We start from the raw sequence: 16,544 nt of genomic DNA, 5'->3' as shown, positions 1-16,544 counted from the left end.
GCGCTAGGCAGCTGTCAGTGTGGACAGACTGCAGCGCTTTCCCTACTCAGCTGCACGAAGTCAGGTTTAACTCACAGCGCTGTACATCTGCAAGTGTAGCCAAGGCCTTTGTACCTACGGAATACATATCCATTTCAGGTTTCCTCAGCTGAACTGTTTATAGCTTTCACGGTATTTGATGTGTGAAACATCTTTGGTAATGGTGCTAATTGTGTCACCTACAGGGTATATAATCTAATTGGAATTTATCTTCAGTAATATAAACCTCCTCAAAGTATTCATGAAGTAATATTCTCTGGAATATTAGGAACACAGTGGCAGCATGCAGCAAGCAGTAAACTTGATAATGACTGTGTCTGAACGGGGCATGAAGACACTTGCATGAGGTATCTTTGTGTTAGAAAACAAGCATGGTCAGATGCTGGCCCACATATATGTAAATGTTAAATAACAGTCACAATATATATGGCATCAGAAATCAGACTCCTGGGTCAAAATCATGCCCTCTACCTCGTGAGCTGAAGGAGCAGTTCCACGGGCTTGACAGAGAGGAAAATGTGAGAAAGGGAAATAGATAATTGCCACAAGAGAGCTAACGGCTCAGCTACTCCAGGGTCTTGGCTCCAACAGAGGTCACTAACAGATGCTTCATAGGAAGGTGCTAGAAAACATAGTGGGCAAGTGTATACAATAAACTGCCCTGACTGAGCAGGGGGTTACTGTAACAGGCAATTTGATGTCAAGTAAGTGAAGTTTTGCATAAGATTAAAGACAGAGGACCTGACTTTCAGATGTGCTGGGCACTCAGCTGAAATGTTGGGTTCTGAACACCTCTGTAAATCAGGCCGGGAATTGTTCACCTTAGATTTGGTAATTTATGGCTTGAAGACTAGTGTAAACTTGGGGGTCTATGACATTAGCATAATTTTTTGGCGTTATGTGATTTTTATTCTTGTAATTTGGAGCTCAGTTTAGGTTCCTGGGTGCCACATAATATTTCCCTCGCTATTGAAATTTTCAGGGACAATAGGCTCTCATGTGATCATCTCTTAGCTTTTGCTTACATCCAAAGCCTTGACCTTCATCATCATAATCAGACCATATTTTCTACATTTAGGTCATCAGTTCCACTCTGGTCGAAGTTAGTAGCAACTGAAGGTGTTGCCATCTGGTGGCAGTTCAGTGAACAGAAGCTGATTTTCCTAATCCATTTCGTAGTGTGCAAGTGACTGGAACCCCAGTATCACAATTAGCCCCTTTGCTGGCAACCTCAGGAGAGAGGCCATGATATGGACCTGGTGTTAATAGATTTATCCATGAGCCCGTCCCCTTTAGTTCAGGATCAGTGGCCTACTTTCCCTACATATTATGATTACATAACCCTGTAGCAGCTATAGCATCTGCTTACACAGAAAAGTCATATTTGGAAAAGGGTTTGCAGTGTATTTAGCTTCTAATAAAATGTCGTGACTTGGAACAAGGAGGAACCAGTGCCATGTGACCAGCTAGCTCTTTGTGGGTCATTGCTAAGTACTGCACTAAGAGTCTCTACTCCCTTCTCATCTTGTCCTGGCATAGATCCATAAATAAGGCCAGAAGCAGCCATTCCGATAATCTAGTCTGACCACTTCCTGTGCCTGTGTATTACAAGCCAGAGAACCCTATCCAGTAATTTCTGCATCTTTAAGGCCATAAAGCCTTAAAGGTGGTCCCTTCAGGTGAAAGGGATGAGGCCCATGGATGGAGTGGGCAGAGTAGAGTGCAGGGGAAACTTGAGAGATGGAACGTTCTCTTTTCTTGATCCTTCCCTCGACCTCTCTCCCAGCCCCCTGCCCCTCACAGTTCCTCTGCAAAGGTTGGTGAGAATGCTGCCTGTTGGGGGAGATTATGAGAAACCGTTTTAATTTTTTTTTTAATCCCACACTTAAAACAGTTGTCTTGTGATGACATTCTGCATAGTGGCAAGTTTGATGCCATCTTCCTCAACTGTTCACTATGTAGTGGCCCCTACCATTTGGTCATCAGCAGGGAGGAAGCAAGACTGTCAGCATCAAAACTGCAGGTCTTCATCACCTGAACTAAAGGAGTAATTCCATTTACTGGTGGCAGGCCCTTATCCTCTATATGGAGTAGGCACACAGAGGAACAGGGTACACTTAGCCACTGTATTATAATTAGACCACATCAGCCCCATGTTAGAGTCCCTTTGCTGGAGGAGTTCTTTAGCATATTAAATTTAAACTCCTCTGCAAGTTCCTACCTAATTCTGTCTTGGTCCTCAAGTCGGATATTCTCTGTTTCTGTTTTCCATCTTGCCTCTCTTGCTCCTCCATGCCTCAGAGCCCGTTCATTTCCTTCTTGTACTTCCCGTGCCTCCTTCCATGTTGCTGCCTTCAGAAGGAATGACCTCCCAGCCCCCATAGATGCCAAACCACCACCCTCTCATTAAATTCTTCTTAGACTTGCAGTTTTGCAAAGCCTACAAATTCTAACCAAGAGTGAATGTGCTCTTCCCAGCCCTTTATCGCAGTAAAAAAGGAATGTAATTCCCTTCTCTGGGCCTTGTCCCGTGTGCAGGTTTATCTGTGGGCTTGTCTATAGTGTAATTTCCACATTGGGTAGACGTTCATGCACTAGCTTTGATTGAGCTACTCGCTAAAAATAGCCGTGTAGCTGCCGCGATTGAGTAGCAGGAAGGGCCAGCAAGTATATGTACCTAGGGTCTCGGATATGATTGTGCCAGGATGGCTAGCCCATGTCGGTGCCATGGCTACACTGCTATTCTTAGCACACTTCCTCTGATCAAAGCTAGTGCATATATGTCTTCCCAAGCTGGAGTTAAGCCTCCAGGTGCCGTGTAGATATGCCCCGAGTCAGTGGTTTCATTTGTAAGGTCTCTTCCTGGAAAAGGAAAAGGACAGGCATTTGTTAGATGTCAGGAGTATGGCTCTGTTTCTAACCAGAAAGAACTTGAATTTAGGCCAGTAGATACGTTGCTTATGTTGCCAGGTGGATGTTCAGGGCCACTATTGCAAAGGTGGATGAGAGATCATTCCGCTGAAATATGGAGGGGAGAGCAATGTTCTTGCCCAACCAAGGTAAAAGCTGTCACTGCACTTGAGCCATTGTTTCCTGGATGAGAGGAAGAGAAGCTGCACATGAATAACTGAGTTTAGGGTAGCAGTTTGGTCCTCTGGTCACCCCTGAAAACATGACATGCTAGATTCCATTTCCTCACCTGAGGGCGTTTAACCAAAGGGTTTGTAGGAGCAGCAATGTCTAAGAAGTTCCCACCCCGCTGCTTGCTTCTGTGAATGAGGGCTGACGAGGCAAATATTCATAGTTGTGCATTGGTAGAAGTGATGGTTCATAAAATGGCATCTTACCTGCCGATATGCTTCCTGCCTCTCTCATGGCCAGTGATCCAAAATGATCTAAAATTCTTATCCTGGAAGTTTATTAGCAGTTTTAATTTAAAAATCCTGAATAATTATCCCAAGTGTATAGTTAATGTATTGGGCTTGGAAGCTATCTACTTGGGAGAAAAGGAAAATAACCTGGGAGCACTGGCTACAGGCCAACAAAAGAATCTGTCATTACTGGTTGTGGCTGCCTGTCCGTCTTGAAAGGAGCGGAAGCTCCAATGTTTCCAGACGAGCAGATTAGAAATGTATCATTAAATAATTATCACTGAAAAAAAAGAAAAGATAGTCACAAACCATCTCAGCAGCTCTCCCTCCTAGTCCAACAGCAGTTCTTTTTGGTACCAGCAAAGATCATCCAGTCAAACATGTCAACTCAGTTTTATAAAGTTACTTAAAAGCAAAGTTGCTGCAAAAGAAAATCATGGATTACTTTTTAACTTCTCTAGCTATTGAAAATATCTCAAAGAAAGTTACCTGACAAAAGGAAAACAAAAGTATGGTGTTGGTTTTCATTGCTTTCACCATCTACTGAATGAGGGTTTGTTGGGATAAAATTAAAGTGCTTGTCTTTTGAATTTGCTTCCTCTGGTTGAGTTGGCATAGTGCATTGAATGAAGGAATGTTCTGAGTTCAGAGGTGGCACTGGGGAATCTAGTTAAAGTGACATCAAAGGCAGCACAGCAGGGCTGAACATGTGTTTGAAGCTGGATAGATTAGAGGCCATTATCAGCCTTTCACTACTGTGCTCTGAACAAAACTCTGCTCTTTCCTCTGGGACTGGTGCTGCAGAGAATTTAAAAAAAAAAAAAAAAAAAAAAAGCAGCACCCTACCTTCCAACATAATGCTGCGTTTACCATGAATGTTTAAGCTGCTTAGAATACACGAGTTGTACTCTTCTACAGTGTTTGGTGTTTAGCCATCAGCTCACCACTGTTACGTATTTATGAGACCTTGACTTTATAACAGAAATAGATAAAACGATTCCATATGGAAAGCATCTTCTGTAAAATTGTCGGTAGTTCTATTGTCATTTTGTCTGGAGAGAGCTACATTTTGAATGCACATTGATGAAACTGGTTTATTTAACTACAGTGGTTCTAAATTTATTTTCCACGTGAACATTCACCATTAAAGAAAAGGATGCCCTACAATGAAAGCCATCACAATAGCCTGTTGTTATAGCAACACTTCCATGTTATAACTCTCAGAAAAACACTTGGCTCTTTGGATGATGTTACCGACTTGGTGCAGTATAGGTAGTGTTCTGAGATTTGTGTTTTTCTTATATTACATTATTTGCAACCAATAAGCAGAGTCATAATTAGCCTACGTTTCTGTTTTGTCAGTTATCTTCATATTAAAAAGCACTTGTCATTAATCATGTCAGTTTAATGGAATTTCATTTTGAGTGTTTGGGTTACTAAATAAAATTCCATTCACATGAGGTAATTGAGTCACACTAGCAAATCTGCAGCAATCCTGTGTGCCCACAATAATAAGGAAAGAGAATTATCCTCTGAGGACAATATGAATTTTAGTCACTAACATTTGAAAAAGAGAGCAACTGAATGAAGTGCCTATTGCAATAACTGTTTGGTAGCAAACATAAGTTATAATACAAGTCTGCTCTTTTATTGTTCCTTGAACAGTTTGGTAGTTGTAATTCTTTGGTTGTTCAGGCTTAGTGTACAGTAAGCAGTCTGTTCTCATTGTCAAATAGTGTGTGAAGGGAATGCAGGAATTGGTAATGTGACAGTTTTAAACAGCTTTGTTTTATGCAATATTTGGAAGCAACTATAAAGAATATATTTAGCAATTTTATTTTAACACAATAATAAATACAGCTGGCATGTGTAAACGTGAATTATCTAAACATTGTGAGTTGTATTGTGACTGGATTACTTGTGCTGCTTTTCAGAATGAAGCGGTGGCTATTTGTTGTTGGAGTTGCATAGTATAACAGTTGTAAGGAGAAGTTGTGTGTGTCTAATGAAACAGTGTCTGAGAACTAAAAACACTATCTGAGCGAGTCTAATTTGTATTTCAAAGATTTCAAATTTCATTGCTCTTGTTGTGTCAGGTTAAACTATAATAACCTGCAAAAATTAAAATGCCAACATTCCTAAATGGGCATTTGTTTTTTTCCCCTTGATTTCTTTCTAAAGAGTCCAATTTCATTAGGCTATCAACCTGTTTTCCATGTTTTATAATACAATCTCCATGGGTTGGTGTCCTCTCTGAGTACCACTTTTATTATGTTTTATATTTGTATATTTGTCAATGTAGGAATGGTAAATAAGCTTCTGGAATAGTATGGATATGTCTTGGTGAAAATTAGAGTACAATTTTTTGTGGGTTTTTTTTGTTTTGTTTTTGTTTTTTTTACAGTTGGGCAACCGCCTTGGGCCCATCTGTACTAAGCAAAAAGTGATTTACCGGTAGCAATGGTTGTTTTCCCACAATGCACAGTCAACCTGTGGAAATCTTTGCCAGAGGATGATGTGAAGGCCAAGACTATAACAAGGTTCAAAAAAGCTAGATAAGTTCATGGAGCATGGTGAGATTCTGTGGCTTGTGCTGTGCAGGAGGTCAGACAAGAATATCATAATGGTCCCTTCTGACCTTAAAGTCTATGAGTCTATGGGGTCCATCAATGGCTGTTAGCCAGGATGGGCAGGGATGGTATCCCTAGCCTCTGTTTGCCAGAAACTGGGAATGGGCGATAGGGGATGGATAACTTAATGATTACCTGTTCTGTTCATTTCCTCTAAGGCACCTGGCGTTGGCCACTGTTGGAAGACAGGATACTGGGCTAGATGGACCTTTGGTCTGACCCAGTATGGTCATTCTTATGTTCTTATTATGGTCTTAAAACCTGGTGCCCACAACTACTGTAAAAGATACTGTGTCAGCACTCACTATGCACCCAAATATGATACCAGGAGTAGAGTCAATGTGTGACAGATATGACAATTTCCTCCAAGACTGTGAAAAACCTCATTGGATTAAATTTAAGTATCTTTGGAATCCATTGTATTAAATGCAAAGCTTGTGTATTATAGTGAGCCCAGGGAAGTGTTCAGAACTTCAAAGGATTATATTGAACAATGAGCCAGACAAGAATGGACTTTTGGACAGCATCAAGTGTTTGCCTGGGGGCCTCTAGGTAGAAGTGAATGCAACTTCCCACCTCTGATTATGCAGAAGCCCAGCTTTTTCAAGCTACACCCTGAGGAGGGGACCATTGTCTACCAATTATGTGTTGCCAGAATCTGAAGATCAAAGGCCCAAGCTTTGATCAAAAGGAAAGACTAACCTAATCATGGGTGTGCTCATTCTGAGCTAAGGCTATGAACTTGTAACCATAGAAAAACTCGGCGTGGTTTGAAGGACTAACTCCTACTAGATCCCCTATTGAAGTTTGCTGTTAAGCTTATTATCATACATGTGTAGGTTCTTGTATTGTTTTTAATATGTTTTCTCTGTAATTTACTGAGGAAATCTTGGAGCTACTGGTAATAATATTTGCTAACTCATGGATGATAGGAGAGGTCCCGGAAGACTGGAGAAGGGCTAATGTAGTGCCCATCTTTAAAGAGGAGGAGCCGGTAAATTATAGACCAGTCAGCCTGACTTCAATACCTGGGAAGCTACTAAAGCAATGTATAAAACTCAATTTGTGAATACCTGGAGGATGAAGGGGTAATCACTAGAAACAAGCATGAATTTACTAAGAGCTTGTAGTAAATGCCAAAGCATCTTGATTTCCTTCTTTGACAGGGTAACTGGTTTGGTGAATAGGGGGAATGTGATGGACATAATATACCTGGACTTCAGCAAGACTTTTGACACAGTGCCACATGACATTCTGATAAGCAAGCTGGAGAAGTGTGGGCTTGGCAGAACTGCCATTAAGCGATACTTAATTGGTTAAACAGCCACAAACAAAGAGTAACGACTAATGGAATGATGCCAGACTGGAGGGAGGTCTCAAGTGAGGTTCCACAGGGATCTGTTCTGGGTCCGGTGCTGTTTAACATCTTTATTAATTACCTGGATGTGGGAATAGAGAGCAGACTGATCAGATTTGCAAATGACACAAAGCTGGGGGGTAGGGGAGGTTGCCAACACTTTGGCGGATAGAGCTGAAATTCAGAGGGATCTTGATAAATTGGGGAACTGGGCTATTGACACCAAAATGAAATTCAACAAAGACAAATGTAAGGTGCTACACTTAGGGAAGAAAAAACAAATGAACAAATACAGAATGGGGAATAACTGGCTTGGCAGCAGCACTGCTAAGAAGGATCTGTGAGTTGTGATGGATCACAACCTCAACATGAGTCAGCAGAAAAAAAGCAAATGCAATTTTAGGTTGCATTAATAGAAGCATAGCATGCAAGTCACAGGAGGTGACAGTACCGCTCTATTCAGAGCTGGCTAGGCCTCAGCTGGTGTAATGTGTCCAATTTTGGTCACCAGTGTATAGAAAGGATGTAGAAAGGATCCAGAGGCGAGCGACAAAAATGATCAAAGGGATGGAATGCAGGCCATATGAGCAAGGTTGAAGGAACTGCGTATGTTTAGTTTGGAAAAGAGGAGATTTGGGGGGGACATGATAGCAGTCTTCAAATATTTGAAAGGCTGCCATAAAAAAGATGGAGAAAAGTTGTTCTCTCCTGCCACGGAGGCCAGAACAAGAGGCAATGGGTTCAAACTACAGCATAGCAGATTTAGATTAAATCCCAGGAAAAACTTCCTAACTCTTAAGAACAGCAAGACAATGGAACAGACTGCCTAAGGCGGTTGTGGAAGCTCCTTCACTGGAAGTTTCCAAAAGGAGGCTGGATAGCCACCTGTCTTGAATGGTTTTAGACCCAACAAATCCTGCATCTTGAGGGGTTTGGACTAGATGACTCTTGCAGTCCCTACTCACCCTATGATTCTAATGCTTTTGCCTTAAAAATAAATATGTTTGCTTAGACGACCTGGGTGGTAACTTATGACAGTGGGAAAATATGCTCTTTATAGCCTCTGAGGAGAGAGCAAAACACAGACACTGGCCTGCTTAGGCAGTCTGGCTTGCAGGAAATAACACAGTGTAGGCAGGGAACTGTGCAGCCTGGATAAACCCCAGTCAGGAGGGAGTGAGATGTGGTTCTCTGTCCAAGAGAGGTGATGGTTGGGAAATGAAAGCTTAAAGTGGATGCCCTTGGTGGCCCATAGAGGGGGAATAGAGGTGCAGCTGCCCTGAACTTTGTGACGGAGTCCACCACCACAGAGCTACCTGTGCATTGCTCCTCCTGCACTGGGACTCGCAGTGCGAGTGTGGATCAAACCCTCTGCCTAGCTCTGTTACACAGTGCTTTGCCCTGCCTTTCAGCAACTTCTCTGTGCTCTGTATGCTGGTGCTTCCCTCTCAGTGGCAGCCAAGGCATCTTCTTGGCTCTGCCTCAGATGTGCAAGCCCCAGTGCAACCAAGACCTTGGCTACACTGGTGCTGTACAGCGTTGCAACTTGCTACGCTCAGGGGTGTGAAAAAACACCCCCCTGAGTGCAGCAAGTACAGCGTTGTAAAGCGCTAATGTAATCAGTGCCTGCAGCGCTGCACACTCGCTCGCAGCGCTGCAAGCTACTCCCCTCGGAGAGGTGGAGTACGTACAGAGCTGCGAGAGCTCTCTCACAGCGCTGGCGGCGCGACTACACTCGCTGTGAAGTCCCGAGTGTAGCCAAGGGCTAAGGTATCAGCTAGGCTGGTCTCCGCTTGTTGGAGAAACATCATGTGTAATAAGTAGAACACGCTGAATTAGATATAAACTACCTCAGTATTTTACATTATTCACAGCTTAAATTACAAAACATTTATTAAACATTAATTAAATATTAGGATCAAATAAATGAGTCATACACACTAGAATTATAACCATTCAAAAATAATTGGGAAAATAACCAAATATACTTAATTGCAGCCACTAACTCTTACTTTATTGTGCTCTGCATTTCCCCTGCTCATCTATGAGCTGAAAGAGAAAACAGAAGGGAATTAGTGAAATGACACTGAAGTCACAGAAACTCTTTAAGTAGCTGGAGCAGTCCCCACTTAAACACTGAACAGGAAATTTATAGCCACCTGTCTGAACAAATGGCTAACCTCCTGAGCGTTGGCATGGAGTATGTGCAAAAATGGAAAATATGCAAATTATTATTTGATGGAAACACTAGACATTCACAATGGCCGTTACTTGCAGTGGATGAGTGGACCAGCTCCCACCTGTGGCAGTGTCCTCAGAGCAGATGGCTGGGTTCAGAGGCCACTGGGCAAGGGGAAAGGAGAAACACACTTACTGTCATGCATCATAGCACCTGAATGTGGGAGGATGAGGTTCCTCAGATGCATGGTAACAGAGCTAATTAGAAACTGTTCTTTGGAACTTTCAGCAGAACCCAACCATGCAGTAACAATACATAGATTTTAAGGCCAGAAGGGAACATGGCAATCATCTTGTCTGACCTCCTGCATAGCACAGGTCAAAAATTTTCATCCAGTGATTCCTGGGTCAAGTCCATAACTTCTGGTTGAGTTACAGTATGTCTTTTAGAAAGATATCAGTGATAGGGAATCCACCACATCCCTTTGGAAGCTGCTCCAGTGGTTAACTACCCTCTCTATTAAAAATGTGTTCTTGATTTCCAGGCTGAGTTTTCCTCACTATAGTTATCCTTGTACTGCCTTTTCTTCCTCCTCCTCTCCCAGACCAATCTGTGGTTTACTCACTGTATTACAGCGGAGCACCAGCTCTGCTACACTGAAGGTTAAGACCAGCTGTTTAAAGCACAACTCTTCTAAGTGCTATAAAATCCTCATGGTTACTCAGATTGCCTTGAAATTTGGTGTCTCTCCTGGTGGCATGGGTTTGGTTACTGATCCAAATTCAGGGCCATATGACCAAGGGATTTCCCGCCGTCCCAAAAACCCAGCTTTTCTCTAAGTTCCCTTGTTTTAGCAATTTCTATTTTGTGTACACAGATAGCAAACTAGGGCTGAGATAATTGCACCAGGAACTCAAAAGCTCAAGAGTTACCCCAAAAGAGTGCATGCCACCTTCGAGAGAAATCAAATTAAAGAGTTTGGTTCTCTAGTTAAGCATGCACCAAGCAATTCTAAAGCTCCCACAATAAACAGATTACACTGTGCATGTGCAGAGATAGAGGCAATTGGAAACTATCTGTGAATCATGGGAACTGAATAGTTCAAGGAGGAATGTTACAGCCATTGAACCTGAGCAACACCCAGTCACTGTGAGCTCAAATCCAGCCATGGGCAGAAATCTGACATAAAGAAAGGAGGCATCTTGCTACTACCTGCCTCTGTCCAAGGGGTTTTTGTATTTTGGGGAGATGTAGTCGGAGTACAGCAGAGTATTCAGAAGGCGCAGACATTCTTTTTGAAAAGAAAATAAATTACCCATGCAGATGTTCTGTGGGAGGGGAAAGTGATCAGGGCTGCCAAAGAGCTTTGTGGTGCAACAAGGAGATGGATGATTATGAGAGGGGAAAACATAGGGTTGAGTTGGTAGGAGAGCAGTTGTGGGTCAAGGGATGGAAAGGAGTGGGGCGTAGTTGAAGTTAGAGGAGCGGGATGGGATACTGGAAAGGGTGGCATGGGGGTGAGTGACAGGAGAAGGGCAGGGAGAATAGGGGCAGGACTGCCTGCAAGCCCTACATTTCCCTCATAGATTCTGAGGCCAGAAGGGACCATCGTGATCATCGAGTCTGACCCCCTGCGTAGCACAGGCTAGAGAACTGCCCCGAAATCATTCCTGGAGCAGAGCTTTTAGAAAAAATCCTGTCTTGATTTAAAATTGCTGGGGATGGAGAATCCCCCCCCCCCCCCCACCGCGCCCCATGGTAGTGTGTTCCAATGGTTAATTACACCTTATTTCCAGTCTGAATTTGTCTAGCTTCAATTTCCAGCCATTGGATTGTGTTAGACCTTTCCCCGCTAGATTGAAGAGCTCATCATTAAATATTTGTTCCCCATGGTAGGTACTTATAGACTATAATCAAGCCATCCCTTAACCTTCTCTTTGTTAAGCTAAATAGATTGAGCTCCTTGAGTCTACCGCTATAGGCAAATTTTCTAATTCTCTAATCATTCTTGTAGCTTTTCTCTGAACTCTCTCCAGTTTATCAGCATCCTTCTTGAATCGAGGACACAAGACCTGGACATGGTATTCTAGCAGTAGGTGCACCAACTGCCAAATACAGAGGTAAAATAACCTCTCTATTTCTGCTTGTGATTCCCTTGTTTATGAATCCAAGGATCGCATTTGTCCTTTTGGCCACAGCGTCGCACTGGGAACTCATGTTCAGCTGATTTTCCACCATGACCCTCAAATCTTTTTCAGAGTCACTGCTTCCCAGGATAGGGTCCCCCATTGTGTAAGAATGGCCTACATTCATTGTCCCTGGCTGTATATATTTACATTTAGCCATATTAAAACACACATTGTTTGCTTGCGCCAAAGGCACTGGCTTCCTCCTTTCCCCGGGGGTGTTCAACTCCAGCTCAACTCCAAGCCCTGCCCCCACTCCATCCCTTCCCCCAAGCTCCCACCCCCCACCCTGCCCCTTCCCACAAGTGCACCCCATCACGCTCCTCACTCCCCACTGCCTCCTGCACGCCGTGGAACAGGTGATCGCGGAGGGCGGGATGCACTGGGAGGGAGGTGGAGAAGTTGATCGGCAGGGCCGTCGGTCAGCAGGAGGCATGGGGGGATCTGGCTGTCAGTGGGTGCTAAGCACCCGCTAATTTTTTTTCCATGGGTGCTCCACCTACACCAAAACAGAACCAGATTGCTGGCATGTAAAATTAAAAGAGGTTAGAGAGAAATTTTTAAACCAAATGCTGGGGGAAAGCCAGCAAATGTGGATAGGTGGTTGGAAACATTTCTTGGGGTGAATTTATTAAAGGGGGAATTCTATATCGTGGTAAAGATGATAGGAAAGAAGTGAGTTTTGCTGAACTTGACATTCTGGAATGGCAGGAGATACAGCCAGGGAACCTGAATGCTGCATTAATGAAGTTTTCTCATTTAATTTCTAGTGTTTTGAACAGAAAGAGAAATGTTGTTCGTAGGAGTTAGTGGTCATATAGACAGATATAGTTATAAGAACGGCCATACAGAGTCAGACCAATGGTCCATCTAACTCAGTATCCTCTCTTCTGATAGTAGCCAGTGCCAGGTGCTTCAGAGGAAATGAACAGAACAGAGCAATTTTGAGTGATCCATCTCCTGTTGCCAAGTTCCAGCTTCAGCCAGTTGGAGGTTTAGGGAAACCCAGAGCATGGGGTTGCATCCCTACCATCTTGACTAACAGCCAGTGATGGAGTATCCTCCATCAAACTTATCTAATCCTTTTTTGAACCCAGCTATACTTTTGGCCTTCACAGTACTCCATGGCAATTAGTTCTACAGGTTGACTGTGTGTTGTGTGAATAAGTACTGCCTTTTGCTTGTTTTAAACTGCTGCCTATACATTTCATTGGTGAGCCCTAGTTCTTGTGTTGTGTGAAGGGGTAAATAACACGTTCTTATTCACATTCTCCACACCAGTCATGATTTTATAGACCTCTATCGTTTCTTTTCTAAGCTGAGCAGTCCCAGTCTTTTTAACCACTCCTCACATGGAAGTTATTTCATACCCTGATTCATTTTTGCTGCCCTACTCTGTACCTTTTCCAATTCTAATATATCTTCTTTGAGATGGGGCAACCAGAGTTGCGCACAGTATTCAAGGTGTATGAGTACCATTGATTTATATAGCAGCATTATGATATTTTCTGTTTTATTATCTATTCCTTTCCTAATGGTTCCTAGCATTCTGTTAGCTTTTTTTGACTGCCACTGCACATTGAGCAGATGACTCTTAGATCTCTTTATGTTATTAACTTGTTTTTTGTTTGTTTGGCTTAAGTGTACTCCTTGGGCCTACCCTGAGGCCTACCTTGTAAACACTGAAACATAAAACCTGAGCGAGGAATAAAATCTCTGTGGAATGGGACTGATTTACTCCAGGCCCCCTGTACTTCCTGGAGAGGTGAAGGAGGTACCTTGCTACAATACCCAGTCAATATGAAGATAGCTGAAATCCTCCATTATTATTGTGTTTTTTTCCTTTTCAGCCTCTCTAATCTCCCCAAGCATTTCACAGTCACTGTCACCATCCTATGTCAGATGGTAGTATATTGCTACTGCTGTACACTTATTGTTCAAGCATGGAATTTCTATCCATAGAGTTTGAGTCATTTAAGATTTTTACTTTATTTGACTCAATACTTTTTCACATATAGTGCCACTCCCTCATCAGTGCAACCTACTCTCTTATTCTTAGATGTGTTGTACAATGGTATTACTGTGTCCCATTGATTATCTTCATTTCACCAAGTTTCCATGATGCCTGTTATATCAATATCCTCCTTTAATGCACTCAAGTTCACTCATCTTAGTATCTAGAGAGAAGAGGTGGTATCTTTTATTTGACCAGCTTCTGTTGGTGAAAGAGACGGGTTTTTGAAAGCTCAAAAGCTTGTCTCTTTCACCAACAGAAGCAGGTCCAATAAAAGATATTACCTCACCCACATTGTCTCTCCAACATCCTGGGATCAACATGGCTACAACACCACTGCAAACAATGATGGAAAATATTTAGACTTCTAGCATTTGTATATAAGCACATGTACATTTTGTCAATATTCAGTTGCTTGTCTTAATATGTTATATTTAAATGGCACTCTTACATTTGACTACTCCTCATTAACTCCTGTAGTCCTTAACTAGCTCACCTGACGAGTGTACAAGGAACCTTTCTCCTTCAGTTTCCTCATCTCTGAAACAGAGATAATACCTGCTTCAGAAGGGAGTTATGACGCTTAAATGAACGTAGTGTGCATTGAGATCATCTAATGGAAGGCACTAAAGTGGCGCATATTGTCATTTTGTCCTGGCAGAGATGGGATCCCCCCGTACAGACTCCGAAAGCAGCATCGCCGAGAGATGCAGGAAAGTGCCAAAGCAAATGGACGTGTGCCACTACCTCACATTCCTGTAAGTAGCAATACTCTGCCTGTCGATAAGTTTATCTCCCAGTATGAGCGACTGCAGGTGCACACTTGGTCAGCAAAAGATCAGGTCTCCAGGTGGTCTCACTATTGTATGGAGTCACAGGGGAGTGCATTGCTTTTTAAAATGGTGGTCTAGTGGGCTATTGAGAGGCAAAGTTGGATAGTCCACTTCAAAACTGTTACGCCTACTCAACACTTGATTTTAAAATGCACAGCCCTTTAAGGTAATTGGTGAATAGTTGCCTGTTTGAGGATCCAGGACAGGGGCTGGGTTGTTGGGTAGGATGGCCGGGCAAGCTCACATATAATGGTGGCAGACCCCTCACAGTAAGTTCTTTGGAGCTAATCTTGGATGTATTTCTGTAATGTGTAACTACCCATCTAGCACAAAGCGAAGCTGAGCAGAGAAATGATGTAAACTTAGGGGCAATTTAAGGATCTGGACTGATGGTTATTTGACAAATGTCATGTCCCCAACTGGTGTTTCTGTCCAGGCAGCCCAGCCTGATGCAGAGGACCACTATTTTGGGATATAAGATAGAAAGGTGGGCTCCTTTCTTGTCTCTAGTTTTTCCCCAGTTTCATCAGGGCAAAGAGCCTGGTATTAGACGCTTAACATAACCCTTAAGATTCTGTAGCAACTTTTGCACATTTGCTGATCACTGTAAGCCTTTTTTCCCCTGAGCGAGAAGTTACAGGTGATATGTCATGTTTAGCAGAAAATAAAGATACTACTTTCTTCCTTGGGCAGCTGTGCTCTAGCACAAATCAAATTGAGACAGTGTCTCTGTCCTCCGAGAAATGGCTTCACTCAGCATAGCCACTCTCCTCCTGCCTGTTCAGAAGCAGTGCAATGCAGGCAAAATCCACGCTTGTTTTAATCTTGTGTTTTAAAATCTTTATTTTGCCTTTTAAATTAGATTGTTTTCCTGATGATTTAAGAGGGTCTCCTGTGCTTTGATCATTGGGTTGAAAATAAAAGCCCTGGCTGTGGAAGCTTACTAGCCACTGTTGTTCAGCCTCTTCTCCTTTCACATAGTTGCTTTCACAGTGTGGTTGCTGTCGAAAAGACTGGCTGGGTGCCTTTTTATTTCCCGCTGCTGCCGTTTTTACTGTAAGCATTGCTTTGTTAGAGTTGAAATTTGAAGGCTTGGCCTTTTTTTTTTTTTTTTTTTTTTTTTCCAGTTGCCGAACAGTGGGAACCACTGAGTGAATATTCTTTGACTTCAAAGCCTGTCAGCAGCTTTACCTTTTGGATAAAAATAATAGTGGCTTTCTATTGATCATGTGTACTGGCAACGCTTCAGTGAACCGCAGGTTATAAATTCTGAGTGTGGCGCATAAAATATGTATGGCGAACTCTGCTTTAACGAACTTCCATCTGCCAGATATTTCTTTTGTTGAGATGAATAAGTGTCATTCCAGCAGTGGTTACTTGCACCCTAATTAGTTTTACTTAGCATGAAATTTTATTCACTTTTTTTGGAAAACAGTTTTTTTTTTTTAAGCAAGGTTTAAATTGGACACCTGCTGCTTGATAAACGTTTCTACTGTAGTGCTTATCTGCATGTTCTTTGAGAATTACCTGCTCCTTGTAAATTTCACACAGACACTCCACAAGGATTTCTCAGTGAAAGATACAGTTTTCCCATTAGGTTTTGTGCTTTAATTTTAAGTCCCATGGGAGAAGGTATATCATTGCATATTTATATTTGAGAGGACTGAGGAAGCAAGTTAGTTCTAGTCTCTCTCCAGGGAATAAGAGTTTAGTTCAGACACTGTGGCACCTCCTGCCTGCCAATTACTGGCATGGAATTGGCATAGACTTCAGAGAGCCACTGCTCTGCCCTCACTTTATCCATCCGCTATGAAAGGAGAAGGTAATAAGATAATATGTTTTAGAACACGCCAGTGTGGCATTTTATAAAGTTCATTTTTTAAAATTAAAATGAAATGTAAGTGTGTCGAATTAAATCTACCCAATTAACATCTA

General features: G+C 42.5%; 1 protein-coding gene across 2 annotated transcripts in view; it reads left to right on the top strand.

Moving 5' to 3' along the window:
• Positions 1 to 16,544, top strand: part of AXIN1 (axin 1) — a 186,365-nt gene that overhangs the window by 106,408 nt on the left and 63,413 nt on the right. For both annotated transcript variants that reach the window (XM_054042109.1, XM_054042110.1), the window contains exon 4: positions 14,438 to 14,534. In XM_054042109.1, coding sequence (XP_053898084.1) covers positions 14,438 to 14,534 — 97 coding nt within the window. The remainder of the gene's footprint in view (positions 1 to 14,437; positions 14,535 to 16,544) is intronic.

This window comes from Malaclemys terrapin, chromosome 10, assembly GCF_027887155.1.
Source record: "Malaclemys terrapin pileata isolate rMalTer1 chromosome 10, rMalTer1.hap1, whole genome shotgun sequence".
Lineage (NCBI taxonomy): Eukaryota > Metazoa > Chordata > Testudines > Emydidae > Malaclemys > Malaclemys terrapin.
The sequence above is the reverse complement of the archived record's forward strand: the minus strand, read 5'-3'. Positions and strand labels throughout refer to the sequence as shown.